At 41.6% G+C, this 22,240-nt stretch overlaps 1 protein-coding gene across 1 annotated transcript in view; it reads left to right on the plus strand.

Annotated features, from left to right (window-relative positions):
- Positions 1-22,240, plus strand: part of LOC122807224 (AP-3 complex subunit sigma-2) — a 1,165,940-nt gene that overhangs the window by 283,356 nt on the left and 860,344 nt on the right. Inside the window, exon 5 of the mRNA XM_044078299.1 lies at positions 652-815. Coding sequence (XP_043934234.1) covers positions 652-815 — 164 coding nt within the window. The remainder of the gene's footprint in view (positions 1-651; positions 816-22,240) is intronic.

Consider the following 22,240-nt stretch of genomic DNA (forward strand, 5'->3'; position numbering starts at 1 on the left):
AATCTCAAGGACACTTAACAGCATATAAAGATTGTGAGGTGGTCCAGGAAATTTCTGCACTTCTAGCTGAGGGCCAATCCTTACCAGTTCAGAGCTCTGCCATTTGGTCTCACCTCTGCACCATGGGAGTTCAAGTGTCTGCCATTAGTAGCAGCCTAGTTCAATTTGCAGAGGTTCCAGGTCTTTCCCTACCTGGATGATTGGCTCCTAACTGCCCCCGAGCATCCCTAGTTGTGGCCAGGGACACCTTACTCCAGCTGTCTACTTCCTTAGGGATCATGGTCAACTATCAAAATTTCATGCATCATCCCATTCAGACCCTAGAGCTTATAGATTGCTACTTGGAAACCATCTCTCAGATGGCCATTCAATCTCCACATTTCAAGATGTGCTCTAGTGGGTCCTGAAATTTCAGGTGGTTACTTGGAGTGAGACTTTTAAGCATAATGACAAAAATGGAGAGAGATTTTAATCATAATGTCTGCCATTGCAATATGTTTTATAGTTAATAGTTCTGCGTTCTAAACTCCTTTTGCATGTGTTTACTGTTTTTCACATGAACAGCTGTTTGGCATTCCAGACATGTTTTGTCATGATTTTGTAGATGATATTTTTAGTACTGGCTTAATCAACATTTTTAAAATGTTTCAGTTTCACTTTCAAAGCTGGATGCTGGAACAGTGACCAAGTGTAACTTTGCTGGTGATGAAAAGGCTGGTGCATCCTGGACAGATAAGATAATGGCCAACAAGATCCAAACTGAAGTGGATATCAAAAAGAGTGGCCAAGGCGAGGGAGCAGATGAAGATGAATGGGTAAGATGAAGGCTGTGAGTTTTCCCCATTTCCTAACTCATTCTTTGTGTATTTATTAGTTTGTGCTAGAAAAGTTGTTTCACATATTCAGGCAGATATTGTCTGTTACTTATAAGAATGAATAATTTTTAATCAGTTATATGAAATACCTTTGATTTTTATTTTTTAATTTCTTTTTAAATCAACTCCAACAAAAAAAGGAAAACCATTATTTAGTTGTTGTTGTTGTTGTGTCTTTCGGCTTTTCCCGGTTAGGGGTCGCCACAGCAGAACTCTGGTCCGCTAATAATTGGCAGTAGATTTTTACATGCCGACTTGTCGGGCCTGATGCACAACCTTCAACGAAGGAACGCCCATTCACGCATGTCACCACACAGAAGACGCCGAACGGTGCAACGTCTTACTGTGAGGTGACAACGCTACCGCAGCACCACCACCGCAGAACCATTATTTAGCAAACTTTAAAAATGCTTCAAACCAAAACCACACTGGAGCAACAGAGAAATAACAGTGCACGATGTTTAAGTATACTCAACTTTAATACATTGGCTTTTCATCCACACAGACTTCATCAGAAAATACAAGACTAATAAATATCTCACTATATAAATATAAACCCTCCAATCACATTGCATCTTCAATTGATCAGTTAATTAAAACATTATAGCTTTTAAAGAAATATAAAAACTCATACATAAGTTAAAAAGAAGGAGCGTATGAAAATGTTATACACAAGAAATGCATTTAAATTTACTTAACAGTCAGCTTTCTGTCTTTTAGGAAACACTTAATATTTATGGTTTCATTGAGGCCAGGATATTCATCACCCCTTAACATGATTTGCCATACTGTCTCCCTTTTACCTGTATGTTTCTTATTATCTTCAAGTACCTGTTCTAACACAACAAACAGGAACATTTTATAATTTTCACAAACTATGCTATGCTTATAAAGTACGTTGTTAGTATCTTTACATTTAATTGAATAAAGGTGTTTTTTATTTCTCTGACTTAATGTTCTAGAGGTCATTCCAACATAGAATGCCTCACACCCTGAACAAACCCTGATATAAACACATTCTTTCATGGTGCCTGTAAAGCTCTCTGTAGCAGTGATAGTCTTTTCCATATGAGGTAAAATAATAAATGGAGTTTAACTAATGAATCTACAGGTATTACATAACCCACATTTATAAGTACCTTTGTCTTTAGCAGTAGGAACAGGCCTCACTGAAGGATTTTCATTTTGTAACAAAGTTTTTAAACACTTACTTTTCATATGTACAAAATATGGCTTATCCCCTACTGGTCTGTAAATATCAGTGTTCCCTATTAAGATGCACCAATTCTCACAAATGATTTGGCAAATCTCAACATTATCTACAGACGTATCTAGGATGCATACTAAAGTATTGTTAATATAACTCTTATCCATCCCTACTTTTTCCAAAAGCTTACATAAAATTGGGAGGGATATGTATATGCCTCTTCACTAAAACTTCATTTGCACTAGCTAATAATTGTTGTTCCTTATAGCCCTTTTCTAAAAAGAGAGAAGTAATAACATCAGTTTCTTTAGAAAAAAAAACATTTCTGTAGTAATTGATCTTGAGGCCCTAATATACTGACTTCTTATTATATTATTCTTTGTAAACCCAGGATGGTTACTTTTAAAGTGCAAATAGCAGTTTGATATTGTATTTTTGTGAAAAATATTACTATCAAAAGACCTGTTATTAACATCCCATTCTAATGTGATATCCAAAAAATGCACTTTTCACTTTAGCCAATGTAGGGTTAATTTAAAAAAAAATCAGTACTTCTATTTAATTAATTTAAGAGCTGTTCACATTCATTAATATTTCCTTTCATGATAAAAAAAACAAGTCATCTACAAACCTTCTAAAAACAGTTCTATCAAAAAAGTATTTTGGGGTAAGAGTAACGACTTTAGTATGCTTAATTTATTATTTAGTTATTATTTAGATATTATTTAGTTATATTTTGTGTGGTTTTCTCATAGACGTTGGCTTAAATTTTTTTTTTAATTCTTTGGTAACTGATTTTGTTTATTCTTTACTTTTCTTTTCGAATTCTTTATTCATTTTTAGCTGAAAATTGATTCCATAAATTATTATGCCATTAATGATTTGCTAAATAACAAATATCTTGTAGAGTATACTAAATGCTATGTATATTTAAAGGTAACTCCCTGACAATACTGGTAACCTTTGTTCCTCATGCCAAAAGGTAGATGGTTTTCTTACTCTTATTAGTAGTAAATCTGGACTTGATGATTTCACCTGTGCAATTGGCAAAACTTGGAAAACTGTTACATATATTAATAATTGAGCTAATGAGATACATAATATTAGGTAAAGTACAAATAGAACAAATTTAGGAAAGGAACTGTATATTGTCAGCATTCAACCCCTATTAAACATGATACTGCCAATGACAACTTTGGAATTCAGAATACAAGTATTCAGCAATCTATGGATGCAGAGCATTTTGAAGAAAATAAAGAAAGGAAGAAGTTCACAAAAAATAATGCATAGAGAATATATTCTAAAAAGGACACTGGTCTGTGTAACACAAATATTATGGTGAATGATAACATTGTTCAGTTAGAAAACATTCAGTCTACAGAAAGGGGCATTATTTCTCCAACAAAGTAGGAAAAAAAGAGTCAAGGATAGGGGAAAAGAAAGAAATCAAAACTGATTTTTTTTTCTTACATTACTGAAAGAAAAAAAGGAGAAAGACTGAAGCTGACAACATAACTCAATATTGAATTACAAAGAGAGCGGCATGTGAATTGTATGCTTGCCGATGTAATAAGTAATGAAAACAGTGTGCTTAATAAGACTTAACAGTGATAAAGATCATTCCTTTATTACAATTGATAGAGCAGATGTTACTGAATTAGAAACTAGACATTCCTTTGATCTGGACAGAAATTATATACTTGAAATTAGATATTCAACTGGTGCTTATATTTGCAGGGAAGATAATTAACATTTATTAGTCTTATGTTTGCCAGAAACAAAAATACAGGATGTGAGAAAGTCCTTAGAATGCCTTAATGTAAGGAAATATGAATCTGTTTGTATTCATGTTGCAAGGACTATGACTGTTAGTAGGGAATTTTTACAGACCTGTTAGATAGAATACCTTGTACCTGTTAGACTTATTTTTTCACAAATTATATATAGAAAGGAGAGTCAGGTCAGTATAAACAAAAAGATTTTGAGGGTAAATACTTACATGAAAAATTTCCCATTTAAAAAAAATGAAAATGTATAGAGTGTCTAAGCCTAATTTTGGGCAAACTTGTGGTTTGGCAGGATGGCATGCCAGAGAAGATAATTTTGCTCTGGATGTAATGCAATATAATATTTGACTCAGACAGGATAGGATTTTTGCCACGTCAAAAATTTAAGAGTTTATAGACAGCAACAGTTGATGCATCTCTGATGGTTGTTAATGCTAGGAACATTAGTAATAAAGTCTTTTTATTGGAAAATGTGTTACATTCCTACAGGATTGATGATGATATTGTTTGTGAAACGTAGTTAAAGAACAATGACTGGAAACCAGTCATGATGTAAAAATCAGGTGGAAGTGTTATGATAGGGAAAAAAGATTGTTATGAGACATGATTATTACATATTTAATGATAACGCTAATACTGTAGATTGTGTAACTGTGACAGTAAAGACAACCTGGAACATATAACAATTGTGGAGTGTACAAACCACCAAAGTCAAGTGCTGATGACATATAGACATTCATACACAGGAGAAAAAAATAATAGTGACGGGACTTAAATTTATCAAAAACAGGTTAGAATTCAGTAACTTTAGTAAGGAAATTATTTACAACATATGTTCAGGAACAACCATTGTTTCAAATTGTTAAAAAGCCTGTCAGGGAATGGAACATACTAGACATTGTGTTCCTAAGGAAACAACTGTTACTTCATGTTAAGATTTAAAACCGTTGATGTGCAGTGTTCAAATAGTTTTAAAAGGTTAAATTGCTGCTAGATAATTCAGCCAAACTGAAATCTAAACCAGTGCATAGGAAATTAATAACAGACTATATGGAAGCAAAGCAGTCACTATATAAAATTAATTGGGGTGAGGCATTCAGTGGAAAAACTTCAGAAGGAATGTAGCAAGTTTTATAAGAAAAATTGAATGTAAACAAATTAAAAAAACATAGCATCAGGATCTAGGCACACAAGATCAGGAGGATATATCTATAGAAGATCAAGGTACTTGATTAAGGTGAGAGACAAAAAATGTAAGAAACAAAAAACGAGCTGGACAGACAAATTAAAACATAGTGTGAGACGAGATCAAGAAAAAATTGAAGAAAACTTAAAACAAAGGCATCAAGTGTAATAGCAAACCATTTTATAGATCTATAAGATGTGGTAGGAATAAAAACATACAATTGATAAATTGTGTGTAAATTCTAAAATTCATACTCTGAACACAACAGATTACACAATTTTATGTAAAGCAATTTGGCCCCACAAAGGGGGTGATAAATTGGCCTAGTAACATCCAGTTAACTACATATACTGAAATTAGAGTATATTGAAAAAGAACTACACAAATTGGACCCAAGTAAATCACACAGACATGGAATTAGTAATGAACTGAAAACACTTTGGCATGAAATTAGTACCATTATCTCTGTTATTCACTAGGGCGGCGCCATTTAAGTATGGCAAGATTCCTCAAAATTGAAGAAATGGCACTTGTTAAAACTAGCTTTCAGGAAAAGGGTATAGGACAAACCCAGAGCAATACAGACCCATAAGTTTATTTTCATGTTGTGGAAAAATAGTGGAAAATGTTATTTTGTCTAAATTATCAGAAGTGGAAAGGTTGAGACATGAAACCATATATCAGCATGCACATGTTGACAATAGATCTACAAACAGCTGTAGCATGATGTTGTACATATACATGAAAAATTGTACTGTGATGTAATTACATAGATGTAACTTCAGCGTTTGATAGGGTCATACACAAAACAATGATCACTTTTTCCAGTGCAGTTGAACATTGCAGCTACTTCTAGTGCTGCTTTGTAGTTGTTACTAAATTATTCAAAATACAAGTGTGAAAAGAAAATTCCACCATAAGACAAGCATGAAGAATGTTAGGTGAGCAACATAATGTCATTAAATGTGTCATGTGTCCTGCTTTTACTCCCAGTCTTCTTTGGGACTGAAGAAACAAGTTATTTATGTTTTTTAACTTGAGACATTGCTCAGCCTAGGTTGACTCCTCCTTTTGGCCAAGAACTTCTTTGAATATATGGCCATCAGTTTGAGCCTCAGAATCTACTTTGAATAAATCAGTTTTGATTCTTCTAAGGTTCATAAGAGAAAATTACAGCATGGGACTGAGAAACCCTTTATCTCCAGGTCAGCATAATGAAAAGCACATGCCCGAAGGTGTAATTCTTTTTCCTTTAAGGGTTTTGACTTTGAAATTGAAAAATTGCATAGATGTCTGTCAGATTATGAACTCCAATCATCTTCCACATGGTCCCATCCACCAGAGATAGACCGTGACACATTTATAGAAGATTTTATATGAGCTCAAGGTAAAAATGTCTGTTCTCTCATCCTCGTCTGTGTCTACAGTGGACAGAGGCCTTTTTGTGTCTCCTTTCTTCTATTTGATTTGGTCTTCCAGATTTTCATTATGGGTGTTCGTGGTATTAGTGCCAGTAGCAAGGATGCAAGCATCAAACTCACACAATGCTGATATTGATAACTAAAGACCCATCAACATCAGCTGTGGTCCTGTAGCCTCTGATGTCATTAACTCAGCGCCAACACAGCAGTTAGTGTTGATACCTTTGAAGTCAATGCTGTCAGTGCTGATGAGTATACTGGGCCCAATGTTTAGGATCAGTTTACTGAAGCAGAGCATGACAACAAACCTGATGGCACTGATGCCATCCCAGGTAGGGCTGGCTTTTAAATTGTCATTCCTGATGCTGTGAAGTTGAGCATAATATCAGTGCTGTCACAATGGCAACCACATTGCAGAAAATTTTGCATTTTCCCTGTTCAGACAATGGTTCGCAACTGAAAGGTAGGTAATCCTCTGGCTGGACCCATTGCTGCCCCACTTCCCTTCCCCAGCAACAGGACATCTTGTCAGTTCCTTTAGACAGTATGTCTTCATAACATCATTCCAAGACCATAGTTCATCTATTTCAGATCCAAAACCACCAAGGATATGCAGAAAGCGTACATGAAAAAGAGGCGTAATGAACTGAAGTCACCTATGGCTAACGCTGAGGATGGGTGAAACACAGTTTCCACTCCATAGCACCCCAGATGATCTCAATTTCAGGGAGATCTTAGAAACGGTTAGGCAGAGGGTAGATGACCCACTGATCCAGTTTCCTCCCTACAGAAGACACTGCAAGAGATTTTTCAGACTTCACAAACGTTCTACTGGGTGGTTCTATCACAAGTTATAATGCTCTGTTTAGCCACCAGTATGCAATGGGAAAATCTAGATATTGTGGCATCTTTTATTAGGAAACCCGGTAGGAGTGTTTGGCCCCATATTGATTTCAATTGCTGAGTGAATTTACGAATACACATCCAATTATTCAGGTCCTGTTTGAAGGAAGATAGTGTAGTACGCCGCTTTATCTGTTGGGAATCTTCTGTATTAGAATTTATTTTATTAGAATTTATTTTAATGATCTACTGAAGTGAGTTTAGATACTGTCTTTTAGTGTTTGTGGGAGTTTTGATTTGTGGAGGTACAATAGATCCTGGACTACTAGGTCCCTGATTGCTCTGAAGGCAGATTGTGGATTTCCTCTGAGGAGCCTGTAAGACACAGAAAAAGGGGATAGTGCTTTTAGTTATTCTGATGATATGCTGAGCAATATTACTTTACAAACATGTTCTCAACCTGTAGCACTAAGCTCCCTGTTGAATCTAGTACTAGAGGAGTGAACATTGTTGCCTTGCAAATGAAATTTGTCTGTGAATTCTACACATTATTACTCCGCTGTATGTAGTTATATAACAAGTCTCTCTCTAACTTCCTGGGAAAATGTTTAAATACTTGTAAATTTCTATATTAAAATATGTATCACCAGCAACCATACTGCTGAACCTTCTGCCAGTACATTTATATTTTACGTTTAAGTATGCTTCAAGCAGAATACTTGTACAGTGTATGTGGAAATCAAAATTTCTTCCATGCTCATGACTGTAAATAACATGTAGTGGTTGGCTAGAACATGCTGCAAAACTTCTCTTGCAGTATATATGGTACAAGCAGAGGGCCATCTTTATAAATACTTTGCTATGAAGAACCCTGTTTGTTTGTAAATAATATTAGCAGGTAGCTATAGAAAGTATACTACACACTCAGGAGGGCTGTGGATGGTATCCCCGGTAGGAATTTACGGTGCCCCATCCACTCGTCCAGGTTTGTCTTGAACAGTGTCACAGAGGTGCTCTGTTTCACATGAATAGATAGCCTATTCCAAAGACATGGCAGTCACTGGGAGATATAAGTCTGTTCCTCCAGCATGTCCTATTTAAGTCGCAGGCCATATTTAAGTCCCTGGAATGGGTAGCCCTAGTCCCGTTTGATTTATGGATAAGCAGTAAGTTCATTAGGTTTGGGTCTGAGATTGCTCTGTATGCCAGGCATAAGTCTCCCATAAGAAGTCTATTGATATAGAGTATAGTGACAGGGACTGTAGTTGGTCTGTGTAAGGCACATGCTGTAGTCACTTGATCTTCTTTGTTAGAAACCTCTGAGGTCTCTCCAGTTGCTGCAGGTGCTTTGTACGGTACATACCGATTGGGGCATTATACTCAATTATGGGCTGGATTAGTGTCGAGTATAGAGGGATTATAACTTCTTTTGCACTTTTCAATGCCTTTACTAATCGAGCGCCACATAGCCTTCCTTACTACAGTAGACGTATGGTGGTGGAAGTTAAAGTCACAGGTCCCTTACTGCTTCCTGGGTACTTAGGGTATTGTTGTTGATTTGATAGTGTGAAGGGACATTGTTTGTGCTAAAGGGAATGATAATGCATTTCTTTGTATTCAGTTTGAGACCGTGACTAATACACCAGTCGTTGCTCTGTGTAAGACCCTCCTGGAGTATACTAACATCATTTGGGGATGCAATAATTATACCCACTTTGCAGTCGTCTGCAAACTTGGTCAGCCACAACCCCTTTAGTTTTACCTGAACTTCTGAAAAGTATATACCAAACAGTAGGTGACCCAGCACTGACCCCTGTGGCACCCCGCTGGTAACAGGTCTGCTGGTTGATGTGGAGTCACCCACTCTGATAGTGTGTTTCTGGCTTGTGAGCCAGCTGGCAACCCATCTTACAATGATAGGATTTACGTTCATTTTGCCAAGTTTATTGGTAATGTCTGAGTGAGGAATTGTGTCAAAGGTCTTTGCCAAGTCGAGGTATGCTGTGTGCACAGATTTGTCTTCGTCAGTAGCCCAGGTCACATTTTAAAAAAAATCCACCAGATGTAGCAGGCAGGATCTGCCCTTGATGAAGCTGAATTGAGTAGGATCCAGGGTTTGGAGGTTGCCTATGTCTTTATTTATGAGGTCCATATGACAGGTTCCATGTCCTTACAGATGAGGCTGGACAGGCTTCTTCTTTTTTGGCTTTTCCCGGTTAGGGGTCGCCACAGTGGATCACCTGTCCGCTCATGATTGGCAGTGGAGTTTTACGGTGTCGAGTTGCCAGCCCGGCGCCCAACCTTCCACAGAAGGCACACACACGCACACACTCACACCTAGGGCCAATTTAGAGTGTCCAATCCACCTACAGCATGTCTTTGGGATGTGGGAGGAAACCGGAGCACCCGGAGAAAACCCACGCAACCACAGGGAGGACATGCAGACTCCACACAGAAGGCACCCCAGCCGAGGATCGAACCAGAGAACCTCTTGCTGTGAGGCGGCAACCCTAACCGCTGCACCACCATGGCTGGACAGACTTATGGGTCTTTAATTCCCCGGGTCTGTTGCTATGCCACCATTGTGGAGGGGAATACTGTTGCTGATGTTCTTCGTGTTTCACTGTTGCAATCATCCCATTTGGGTTATCTGCCTGCAGGTAGCCCTCAGTCGGCCCAAATACCAGAGACTTAGTATTTCTGCATCGGATGCTGTCGCTCCAGGACTGACGTCAGGTCATCAGGGATATAAAAACAGGCAGTCCACGCCATTACATCAATCTTTCTTGCCAAGGAGCCCGAAGCAGCAGCAGTTCGCACGAGTGCCGGTCGGCTGCTACCTGAGTTTTTGTTTATGAACTGAATCATCCTGAAGTCTTCTAAAGCTAAGTACCCCATTGGGGATCCTTTTTTTCTTGCTCTAACTTATGTCAGAAAAAGTTAACAATTGTCTTGCCTGTGGAAAGCAAGTACCACACAGAGATTTTCATTCTTACCGCATCACCTGTTTAGGCCCAGACCAGGACGTACCTCGCTGTCGGTTTGTGCCTTGTTCAACGTCTGAACCATTCGTCGTTGGGCTCTCATTGTTGCTAAATTCTTTCGCTCTCGATCTCCGTATTCTGAAATGGCTTCAGTAAGCCATCCGACTACTGATATTCCGAAAAAAATGTAAGGATAAAGACAGAGACAGACCGCATAGGTCCAAAGCTGCCGACGACGCTTCCATTAAGCTAGTCGCCAGTTCGCCTGTACTCAGTGAGGCACTTTCCCAGCCCCTGATGCCCGATTCACTGGATTCGCAGGCCTCTACCAAGACCCATTCGGAGTCCAGTATGCCATGAGACTCTTCTTTGACTATGGAACCTGCAGATGTCTCTACCTTGGATGGGTCCGGAGACGGTGAGCAGGCACTGGCTTCTGAGGAAGTTCTTCGCAGTACCAATGTTCGACACAAACCAACGACTTCTTTTGCATCTTCAGTTCTCTCTCAAATTACCGAGTTTCTAAGGTGAAGAGTACACGCTAAGCCTAGAAAACAGATGATCAAAGCGCATGCACTTGATCCCTTGCCACAACATCAAATGCTTAAAATGGCAGAAGACCTTTTTATGCTGATTAGGGGAAGTCAGCCTTCTCCTGCTAAGAGAAAGAGACCAGTCTCCAGCAGCTTCAACAGACCAAGAGTCCGACGACTCTGAGGTATCTGATTATGAAGACATGCCCTTATCTGCTTATGAGGACTCAGATGCAGAGGAATCCATTCCCTCTGCCTCTCCTCCAGAGGACTTTTCTTGTGGTGAAACCTTACATACTTTAAGAGAGCATTTCCATTGGGAATGCCAAGACTATCCTCAGTCCAAAAAGAGACTCCGAGAATTTCTAGATTTGCCACAATATAGGCCTTTAGCAATACCCCCAGTCCTGGAAGTTGTGGATGATGTCTTTATGGAATCCAGTCTTACTCTTGATACTTTACCCCCTGCTCCTAGGAAACCAAACAGGTACTACAGAGTACCTGACTCTCTCAAATTCATTTTCAAAAATCCTACTGCTGACCCAGAGATCATTTCCCAGGGGGCCTAAAGGTAGCAAAGCAACTACAGCTAAGAATCCCACCCCTTTGGAAAGGGATTCCAGATCTTTGGACAGATAGGGTAAGAAAGTATATACCTCTGCAACTCTCGCCATTAGGGCCTTGAATTGTCATTTTCACATGCTGAAGTATCAACAACATATTATGGAACTTATTAAGCAAAAAATAACAACCTTAACAGACTGTGCAGAAAATAAAGAATTGCAACAGCTTATGCATTCTGGAAGCCAAGTCAGCAAGCATACATTGCAGTGTGGCTTTGACGCCCTAGAAGCATCTTGCAAAGCAGCAGTCACCGGTTCTGTACTGAGAAGGCATGCTTGGCTTAAGGAGCAGACCTTGCCAGACCATGTCAAATCAAAGTTATTAGACGCTCCTTTGAACAAGGACAATCTGTTTGGCACCAAAGCAGAAGAGGTTCTTAAAAAGATGGAAGAAAAAGCTAAATCTATGCAGACAGTCAAAGAATTCTTACAAGTACAGCCTCCTAGATTCAGTAGGCATTGCCCCTCGAAACATTGGTCCTTTCCAGCCCCCTCAAGGCCATCTCAAACTGGACCCAGGGGAAACAGGCCCCCCCCAGACTACAGTCTCAGGGTATACAGAGATCAAAGCAATGGAGTGTCTCCACCTCCAAAGCAGGGAGTGCTAAGCCACCCCCTTACAGAAATAATTCACAATGACTTGTCTACTCCACTCCCCACCTCTGCCCAACTGCTTGTGCCCCTAGGAGGAAAGCTTGCCCTTCATACAAAAAACTGGATGTCCATCACCAAAGACCGATGGGTCCTCAAGATTGTATCCCAGGGGTACAAATTTTGCTTCCACACTCTGCCAACCCCAAAAGGGTTCCCAGACCTTCCTCCAAACCAGTGGGCAGAGGCACAAAACCAAGTTCTATACCTGCTCTCTATCAGGGCAATTCAACCTGTTCTTGTGGAACAGATAGGTCAAGGATTCTATTCCAGATTTTTCCTGGTACCCAGAAAAGAGGGCTCTTGGCATCCAATCCTAAATCTTTCAATTCTCAACACCTTCCTGGTGGTACCAGAATTCAAAATGCTCACCCTGCAGCAGCTTCTGCCTATGCTAGCCAAAGATGCCTGATTAGTCTGCCTTGACTTAAAATAAGCCTATCTACACATCCCTATAGGGGAGTCATGCAAGAAATATCTACGTTTCAGGGCCATTTCTATGCATTATCAGTTCTCTGCGCTTCTCTTTGGCTTATCCACTGCTCCCAGAGTATTCACAAAATGCCTGGCTCCAGCCATTGCTTACTGCAGGCAGAGAAATATCCAAATTTATGCGTACTTGGATGACTGCCTGATTCAGACAGATAGTCAGGAAATGTTGTTGCAGCACCTGACATTTGTAAAAAACCTTCTCACATCCCTGGGGTACACCATCAATGAAAAGAAATCAAAACTAGTCCCCAGTCAAAAGATTGTATTCCTGGGAACAAGCTTGGACACAGCATCCCAGATGGCATTCCTCACTTCAGAAAAACAAGCCTATCTGACAGACTATTTTACTCAAATGGCCACCAGAGCCCAGCTATCCACAAGGAAAGTCCTGCAGGCCCTAGGGTTCATGGCCTCATGCATCCTACTAATTCCATATGGCAGACTGCATATGAGGAAACTTTAGTGGTACTTAAAAAGTCTTTGATGCCAACATTCTAAGGACCTGGAAACCGTCATTGCTATCATACTCTGTCTAAGGACAGAGTTTCTTTGGTGGGCAGCAGCATGCAACCACAACAGGGGACTGCCCTTTACTCAACCCCACGCCACCCAGACCCTAACCACAGATGCATCAGACTATGCCTGGGGAGCACACATGGAAGGCAAATGCATTCAGGGCCACTGGAGCCCAAGTCAAATTCATCTGCACAATAACCAAAAAGAGATGCTAGTTGTGCAGTGCACACTGACAGCTCTCAGATCCCTACTCTCTCTCTAGGACACCTGCTAATAAAAACAGACAACAACACAGTTATGTGGTACATCAATAAGCAGGGGGGAACCCACTCTTACCCACTGTGCAGACTAGCCATGGCCCTGTAGAACACGGCCGTGGACATGCAAGTCCACCTGCAAGCTCAATTCCTGCCAGGCAAACAAAGCTCACTGGCAGATGACTTAAGCAGAAATCTCCTAGATCCACATGAGTGGCAATTAGAGCCTAGCACCTTCAACCTTCTGATTCAGAAATGGGAGACCCCAAAGGTGGATCTCTTTGCCTCCCCCTGCAACCACCAGCTCAGCAAATTCTGCACCAGGAATCCTCACAGTAGGGCCTGGAAAGTGGATGCCCTATCTTTTCAGTGGGTAAATCTCTCAATCTATGCCTTTCCCTCCTGCCCCTTCTCTCAAGAGTATTACTCAAGATAAGACAGGAGAGACCAAGGACAATCCTGATTGCCCTGGACTGGCCACACTAGCACTGGTACCAACTCCTGTGCAGTATCACCAGTGCCACCCTGGCACCTACACCAGAACCCAAACTGCTCTCTCAGCAAGAGGAATAGATTTTGCATCTGCAACTGCAAACCATAAATCTTGCAGCCTCGCTTATTCCTTGAATTCTCCCCCAGCAACCCTAAGCAAGCAGGTGCTGAACATCATTCTTAAAGCCAGAAGACCCAGTACAAGAAAAGCCTATGCTGATAAGTGGAAAAGGTACTGCTCCTGGATTCAGTATAAAGGAGAGGACACAATTCTGGCCTCCCTGCCTCTAATCCTGGATTACTTAGCAGATCTACTCCACAAAGGCCTGTCCTTCTCCTCCATTAAGATACATGCCTCAGCCATTTCGGCTCATTACAACACTGAACCACCTCTCTTCTCACACCCTCTTATCAAATAGGTCCTGAGAGGGGCAAACAACTTAAGGCCGCCAAGGAGAGCATCCACCCCTGCATGGGACCTTAACTTTGTACTGGAAAAGCTCACACTTCCTCCCTTTAAACCTGCAGCATCATCAGAGTTAAAATTCCTCTCTTGGAAAACAGCTTTGCTTCTGGACATCACTTCAGCTAGAAGAGTGTCTGAGCTACAAGCACTTATGGCTGTGGAACCCTTCATTATTTTCCATGCTGACAGGGTTTCCCTCAGGACCAACCCTTCCTTTATGCCTAAAGTGGTGTCCAGTGTGGCTCTCAACCAATCCATCCATTTGCCAACCTTCTTCCCTAATCCTCAAAATAAAGGGGAAAGGATCCTGCACTCCTTGGTTGTGCACAGACAGCTCAGATTCTAACTTGATAGGACTAAGCCCTTCAGAAAATCTGACCAGTTAATAGTCAGCTTTGCAACAGGGGCAGAGGGCAAAACAAACAATTTCCAAATGGATAGCACACTGCATCCATTTCTGCTACAAGCACTATGGAAAACCAACCCCTCAGTGGGTCAGAACGCATTCCACTAGGGCAACATCTACCTCTACAGCATTTCTCAGGGGAGTCCCTACCAGGGACATCCTGGAAGCTGCTACCTGGAGTTCTGTACACACCTTCACCTTTTCCAAATCCAGGGCAGGTTTTGCAACAGCAGTCCTGCAAGGCATACTAGCCAGCCCCAACTCTTCTTGACTGCCTCCACCCTTCTTCAGCTTTGGGAATCTACCCAAGTGTGATGATTGCAACAGTGAAACACGAAGAACATAGTACAGTTGTGTACACTTACCATAAATGTAGATGTTTGAGTGTATTCACTGTTGCAGTCCTGGTTTCCCTCCCTCCAGTCCCCTGGTTTCTCTCTCTCTCTGCTCTCTATGGCTATTACTCATCCTTTTCAGGGGTATTGGTATTTACTTTTTACTGGTGTTTTTTTCCCCACCATAACTTAGCTCCCTATTTGGGGGACTCCTGACATTTCGGGCAAGAAAAACTGATGTAATGGAGTTGGCTGCCTGTTTTTATACCCATGACCACCTGATGACAGTTCTGGAGCGACAGCATTCGATGCAGAAATACTACGTCTCTGGTATTCGGGCCAACTGAGGGCTACCTGCAGTCAGATAACCCAAGTGTGATGACTTCAACAGTGAATACACTCTAACATCTACATTTATGGTAAGTGTACACAACTGTACATTCTCCATTCCACAAGACTAAAGCCTGTGGTTAGACTGTGATTGAAAAGGGTACTTAATTGTGGTGCTAGTTCATGTTTTAGCCTGCTTAGAAGACAACCTGGGATGCCGTCTGGTCCCGTAGAGGCTGGGTTTTTTGCCTTGGACAAGATTTTGATTACCTGTTCTTCAGATATGTAGTGTGGGGGGGGGGGGTTGTGGAAGGTTTAGAGGGAGCAAGGGAGTTAAATTTTTGCCAGACCTGTCTGCTAACAGGTTTGCTGTCTGTGTGGGGTCAGTATGTGTGATATCGTTGGTCAGTAGTTCTGCATATGCTTGGAGCCTACCTTTTAGGCTACATATGTAGCTGTAAAAGGCTTATGCTTATCCTTGGCTGTGCTTCCCAAGATTTTCTCAAAGAAGCCCTTAGAGGATTTGATAAGTTGTCTTTATTTGCCTCTTGAGGCTGAGGAGTGTTTATTGTAAAGTTTGTTGATGCTGGCTGTCGACCATGGCAGACTGTTTGTACTTGAGGCTCTGACTTTGATTCTTTTTGGCACAGCTGAGTCAATACACTTATGCAAGTAATTGTATAGGGTTTAGTGTAAGCTTCGGAGTAGTTACCACTTCCAGCTGGGGGTGGGGCTTGGAATACACTTCACCTAGGAGGCTGTAGTTTGCCTTGGTAAACTTTTTAAATCTGATTTCGCCCTTTGTGAGTTCTAGTGTCAGTGTCAGATTGAAGGTGACTGATTTGTGGTCATATTTAACTAATGAGGGTCCGACAGTTGCAGTAGTGCATCTGTTTGACATGCTGGTAAGGAGCTGATCTAGTATGTTTCTTCCTCTTGTCTGGGTATGAACATTTTGTTCCAGGGCATTTGAATTAACAAAGTCAAGGAACATTTCCGCTAGTGTAGGTTTCCTAATTGATGGTGGGATAATTGAAATCCCCCATAAACAAAGTGTTTGGTAATATTTAGATTGTCTCCAGTTTAGTCAAATAGACTTCATGCACTTTATGACCCATGGAGGTGGATCTATAACTGACTATGACTTGAATGAGTGTGTTACTGGCTGCAATCTGAACTTGGAGTAACTCCTTGAAGTTGTCCAGTCTAACTAGAGGGGAGGTAAATTTATCTCTAATATAGATAGAAACAATTCCCCCATTGGTTCTCACACATTCATTTTGTGGACTGAAGGTGTGCAAGGCTTTGTAGCCTTGCAAGGCTGGGATACTCTGAGCCCTTGAACTAGGTTTTGGTGACTGCACAGACATTTACATCTTCCAGTGATAGAAGTGTTAGGGTGTGCAGTTTTTGGTTTAGGCTCCTAGTGTTTAGCAGAATGACCCTTATTTTGTTATGATTGGTAAATTTCATGTTGGTAAGTTTGTTTTTGAGGTCTTGCCTAAAAAAAAGGCACTATGGGAACGGCAAGAGCCTTTGCCAGCAGCTGAAAGCCTGGAGGTGCCAAGTGCAAACCGTCTCTAGCAAAGTAGCGAGTTTTGTCGACCATGGCTTCCCAGGCTGACAGGAACTGGATCCCTTTGAATGACACCAAAAACTAAGCCAATTATTGAAAACAATCATTTTTTTGTTTATACTGTGGCATCATTTTAGGTGAGGGTAGTATGCTGTTTAAGGCTGAGGACATACCTGCCTCAGACACGTAATCAGAGCGCTCAGTCTTGTCTCTCTTTATATAGTCCAGTGAGGTACATCTCAGGTCGTTCACTCCAGCATGAACTATGACAGAGTCATAATGGTACTTGTTGCTGAGAGACATGTGTGCATACGTGATCTGAAGAATCCTGGCACTGGACAGACAGCTGACTGATCGTGACTTTCTCCTTGTCCAGCCTGATGAGTGGGACATCTGTTATTTCGCACTGTTGAGTCTCCAATGAATAGAACATTTAGTTATGTTTCTGACTGATGGGTGAGCCGATCCCTCGGCCCGACTCGGCACGCTGCTAGGCCAAGAGAGAAGTCTCTTATTGGCTGAGCTAGTCCCCATCAGATCTAGTTTGTCCACACATGCACATGCACGCACTGCTTATACATCTGAAGTTATGGTGAGTACATAACTAAACAATAAGCACTAAAAAATCTAGATCCCACGGAGGGCAGGATGAAAACTGGGGTCTTAACAGATAGGGTCTAGCCCCTGAGTTGAGCCCAGATAGCAAGGGGAAAAACTTCGTTGATCGGAACCACACCTTTCCCCCTCCTTTAGCCTTGGGATAAGGCTTGTCTCCGTAAGACTGTGCCTGCTGCTTTACCGCGCCCCTTCGGACGCATAGGGAAATGAGCCTCATGGACGAGTTAGAAATTGACATAAGGATAGCCAACTGAGAGCTAACCGACTGGGCTGGCTGCAGGTAGGTTACCCGAGAGGAATCTCTGACAGCTCCTTGACAGATCCCTCTGATCAATGAGACACCCAGGAGAGGGAGGAGGAGGCTGCCCCCCCAAGTCTGAGGAGCACTGACTCATCAGCAGGAGCACCCCGACATCCTCAAGACCGAGGATACTGAGCGGGTTAGAGATGGGCTCAGCGGCCCCAAAAGGGGAGGGGCCCCCTCCGGAACCCTGGACCCGCTGACGGCCCGCCCCCAGGACAACCAATTTAGATTCCATCGGAGGAATACTTGGCTTCTGGCCGGAGGAGAGGTGGCGGGCGAGCCCTTGTCGGCTCGAGACCACCAGTGGAGGCGAGGAAGGTGACCCGCCTCGATGCCCCAGCCATCGGCCGAAACCATAACAAGGAGTGAGACTGGTGTCGAGGCAGGCCGTTCGCCCTGCGGCTCTCACTTGGAGCGGTCCTGGAGTCAAGCCTGCCTATGTCTTTGTTTGTGGGATCCGGCCGGACGGAGTGAACGGAGCCCTTTTCTTTGCTTGGGAGAAGAGAGGAGGAGATAAAGCTTTCTTCAAAGGAAGTTTTTATTAAACCTTTAAGAATCAGTATTTTTCCTCTCCTGGAGATTTAGTTTTTGAGTGTTATGCCTTACAGGCTTGGTAGCTGAGACATTAGTGTTGCTGTGTGTCATAGGTACTGTGGCAACTGTGTTAGTTGTAGCAGTCTTGTGTTTTGGAGGTCTCTGGTGTTTTGGTATGTTTTTTGGGAGAACCTCCATATATGTTGATTTTGGTGTTAGATGCATACTGTGTATATGAGTAGTGGTACTATGTGCATGTGCAATGGTGGGTGGGTTAACAACCTCTTCTGTGTTACTATTTTGAATGCGAGAGAGCATGGATTCAAGATTCTTGGTGACGATACATCCATCACACTCTGTACTAGAGTAAGTTATTAGTAGAGGGCTGTTGGTGTACATCAGGCAAGTGCTAAATTGCCTCAAGAGACCCAAGACAACAAGGTTAGCAGGAGAAACAAGGGTGGCCCAACTGTCCATAATGCTAGTTTAAAGACTTTTATCACTAAGGGGGGCTTTTCAGGATCGATCAAGGAGGGGTTCAGTGGAGTAATATTTCTGCTTGGGATTTGTTTTTTTGTTGGTAGTTTAACAGGTTTCAGTTCACTAGCAGTATTTCTTTGACCAGGAAAGTACTATGGATGAGGGCTACATTAGTGTGCTACAGCTGTATCTAAGAGAAAAACTGTTGAATTTATCTATCCAGCTGTGGTGGACAATTGCACAGCAGTGCGCAGTGCTGTGCGAAGTGCAAACAAGCACAAACCTGCACAAATGCAGGGCTTAAATACCAGAAGCTAAAAACTTGAAAAAAAAATTAAAAAGGTTCAGAAGGACCAATGAGGATGCTTACTCCAAGCTCTAGACCAACCATCCTTCACCAAACAGGTTCCAAACAGCACAGTCATCTCACTAGAGTGCAGAAAGGCCTGGAAAACATGCTCAGAACAAACAGCCACTACAAACAGACCCAGGTGCAGCAAACCTATATCTAGACAATGTTATGGCTACTAGCTACCCTAATTTTGGTGGGATGTTTAACACAGCAGAAAAAATAGTGGACACTAAAAAAAGTTTTTAAAGCAGCAGAAAATCAGCAAGGAGACTCTAAAGAATATTTTAAACAGCTAACAAATCAGATATTTTAACACTGCTTTGCAGGAAAACCATAACAACAGGAACAGATTGCTTTGCAGCAGTGAAAAGTTCCAGCAAATGCATAACAAACAATGAAAATAGCAAAAAGAGCTTTGTATACAATGAAAACAGCAATAAAAATGATTTAACAAGCACAATAAGGCAAACAATTACAGTACAACAATGTAGTTTAGTACTCGGTATATAAATGCAGTATTAAAGTAGACAGCAGGCAATAAGAAAGTGCAATAAGCAGTAAACAGTATGAATAAGAAAAACGTGGAGAGGGGCATCTTATGTTTTTTTGGAAGCTCAGAAGCCTCTAGTCGTCTGATATCTTACCTCAGAGTTGTGGCTGGTAGGCCACCTCAGTTCAGCTCGGTACAAACAAGCAGAAACCTGCTCAAATGTAGGGCGTGAATGCCAGAAGCTAAAAACTTGAAAAAAAATTTAAAAAGGTTTAAAAGGGCCAATGAGGATGCTTACTTCAAGCCCTAGACTAACCACCCTTCACCAGACAGGTTTCAGTCAGCACAATCCTCTTACTAGAGTGCAGAAAGGCCCCTTCCAATCCAAGATGGCCTGAAAAACATGCCCAGAACAAACAGCCACTACAAACAGACCCAAATGCAGCAAACCTGCATCTGGACTGTACTACAGCTACTAGCTACCCTAGGTTGCAAGGCAAAGACAGAAAAATAAAGAATATAGTCAGACACCCTTTATAAGGATTGCCAGCAACAATCTGCATGCCAGTCCACAGGACATCAAAGGAGTACTTCCAGCAGCTTCTGAATGAAGAAAACCCCACAGAAGCTGTACTGCCCCAGACATAGCCTAAGATGAGAGAAGAGGAGAAGCTCACCATAGAAGAAGTAAGAAAAGCACTAAGGAAAATGAAGTCAGGGGAAAAAAGCAGGCTCAGATGAGGTCACAGTAGATACAATAAAGATGCTGGGTGAGACAGGAGAGAAATGGTTCTTGAGAGCACTCATAGCAGTACGGAGAGAAAGTTGTATCCTAGATGACTGAGAATAAGCATGCTAATACCAGTGTTCAAGAACAAAATGGACATTCACAACTATGGGTAGTACAGGGTAACACACTCCTGTCGCATTACATGAAAGTATTGGAGAGAGTGACAGATAAACGTTTATGCAGAGTTGCGGAAAGTGAGATGAAAGATGAGCAGTTCAGATTCAGGTCAGGATACAGCACAACTGACCTGATGTTTGCAGTGAGACAGACAATTGAGAAGAAGCTACAGGTGACAAAAGAGTCCAGCTGAGAATTCCTAGACTTGGAGAAAGCATATGACAGGGTCCCAAGAAAGCTGATTTGAGCAGTCCTGCGGTGGTTCGAAGTCCCAAAAACATTGGTAGAATTAGTGCAGGCTGTGTACAAGGACCCAAGTCAAGGACTCAAGTATAAATAGTGTTTGGTCTCACAGAGGGGTTCCTAATGGGAGTGGGTGTGCACCGAGCCCATTGATGTTCATACTGGTGATGGGTTACATTAGCAAACAGGTTGAAAGGGACAGATTGACAAAGTTACTGTATGCAGATGATGTGGCATTACAGGTAGACTCTAAGCAAGGACTTCAGCAAAGGATAGGTAAAGGGAATGCAAAACTAAAGATGTATGCAATGAAACTGAGTATAGATAAGATAGTTGTAATGGTAGCAACTGGTGGAGTTCAGACGAAACTGAGAATTGAGATAGAAGGGAAAATAGTGGAACAGGATAACAGCTTCAGGTATCTAGGAGAGGTGGTTGAGGAGAAGAGAATTCTGAATGAGGAGGTCAAAGCATGAATAAGAGAGGCTGTAGCCGAACGGGCACATAGTGTCAGGTGTAGTCTATAACAGAAGAATGCCAAAGAAGCTGAAAAGTAAGGTGTACAAAACAGTGGTGTGAGCAGTACTACTGTATGGTACAGAAACCTGGGCAGTAAAGGCAGAGCAGATGAGGAAGCTAGAGGTGATAGAGATGAAGTGTCTGAGATGGGTGGTAGGATGCACACTATGGGACAGATGCAATAATGAGGATGTAAGAGCAGTCACCAAAGTAGCTCCCAATTGCAGAAAAAATCAAAGACAACAGATTATGGTGATTTGGGCACATGTACAGAAAAGCAGAAGACAATCTGGTGAAGATGATTTGGATGGACATGAAGGCAAGAGGAAAGGAGGGTGTCCAGCAAAGAGGTGGATGGATTGTGTGACAGAAGACTTGCAACAGTCAGGCATGAGTGTCAAAGAAGGCACGAGTGGTATTGAATATACAGAGAGGGCAAAAGTTGACATGGCACCCCAACCCCATGTTGGGTTTATGATGATGATGGCTTACTGCTGTTAGAATACAGAGTGAAAGCCACTGCAACCACTTTTCTCATACTCCTCAACGTCTTAACTCGAGAATCAAGTAAAACACTAATAATAATGTGCAAAGGACCAAAATCAAGGACAGCTATTGTTTTTACAATTAAAAAAAAAAACTTGAAAACTTGCTAGACTAACAGGCTTTGCATTAGCATTCTTTCTAATGACTGTTCAGAATGACAAACTCAAATATCTGTCCATTATTTAGTGACCAAAAAAAAAAAAAACACACAAACTTTGAGGAATAGATCAAAGTACGAGGCAAAAGTGAGAAACATTCCGCTAGATC

The sequence above is a fragment of the Protopterus annectens genome, chromosome 7.part0, assembly GCF_019279795.1.
Source record: "Protopterus annectens isolate FY-2018-M chromosome 7.part0, PAN1.0, whole genome shotgun sequence".
NCBI classification, from domain to species: domain Eukaryota; kingdom Metazoa; phylum Chordata; order Ceratodontiformes; family Protopteridae; genus Protopterus; species Protopterus annectens.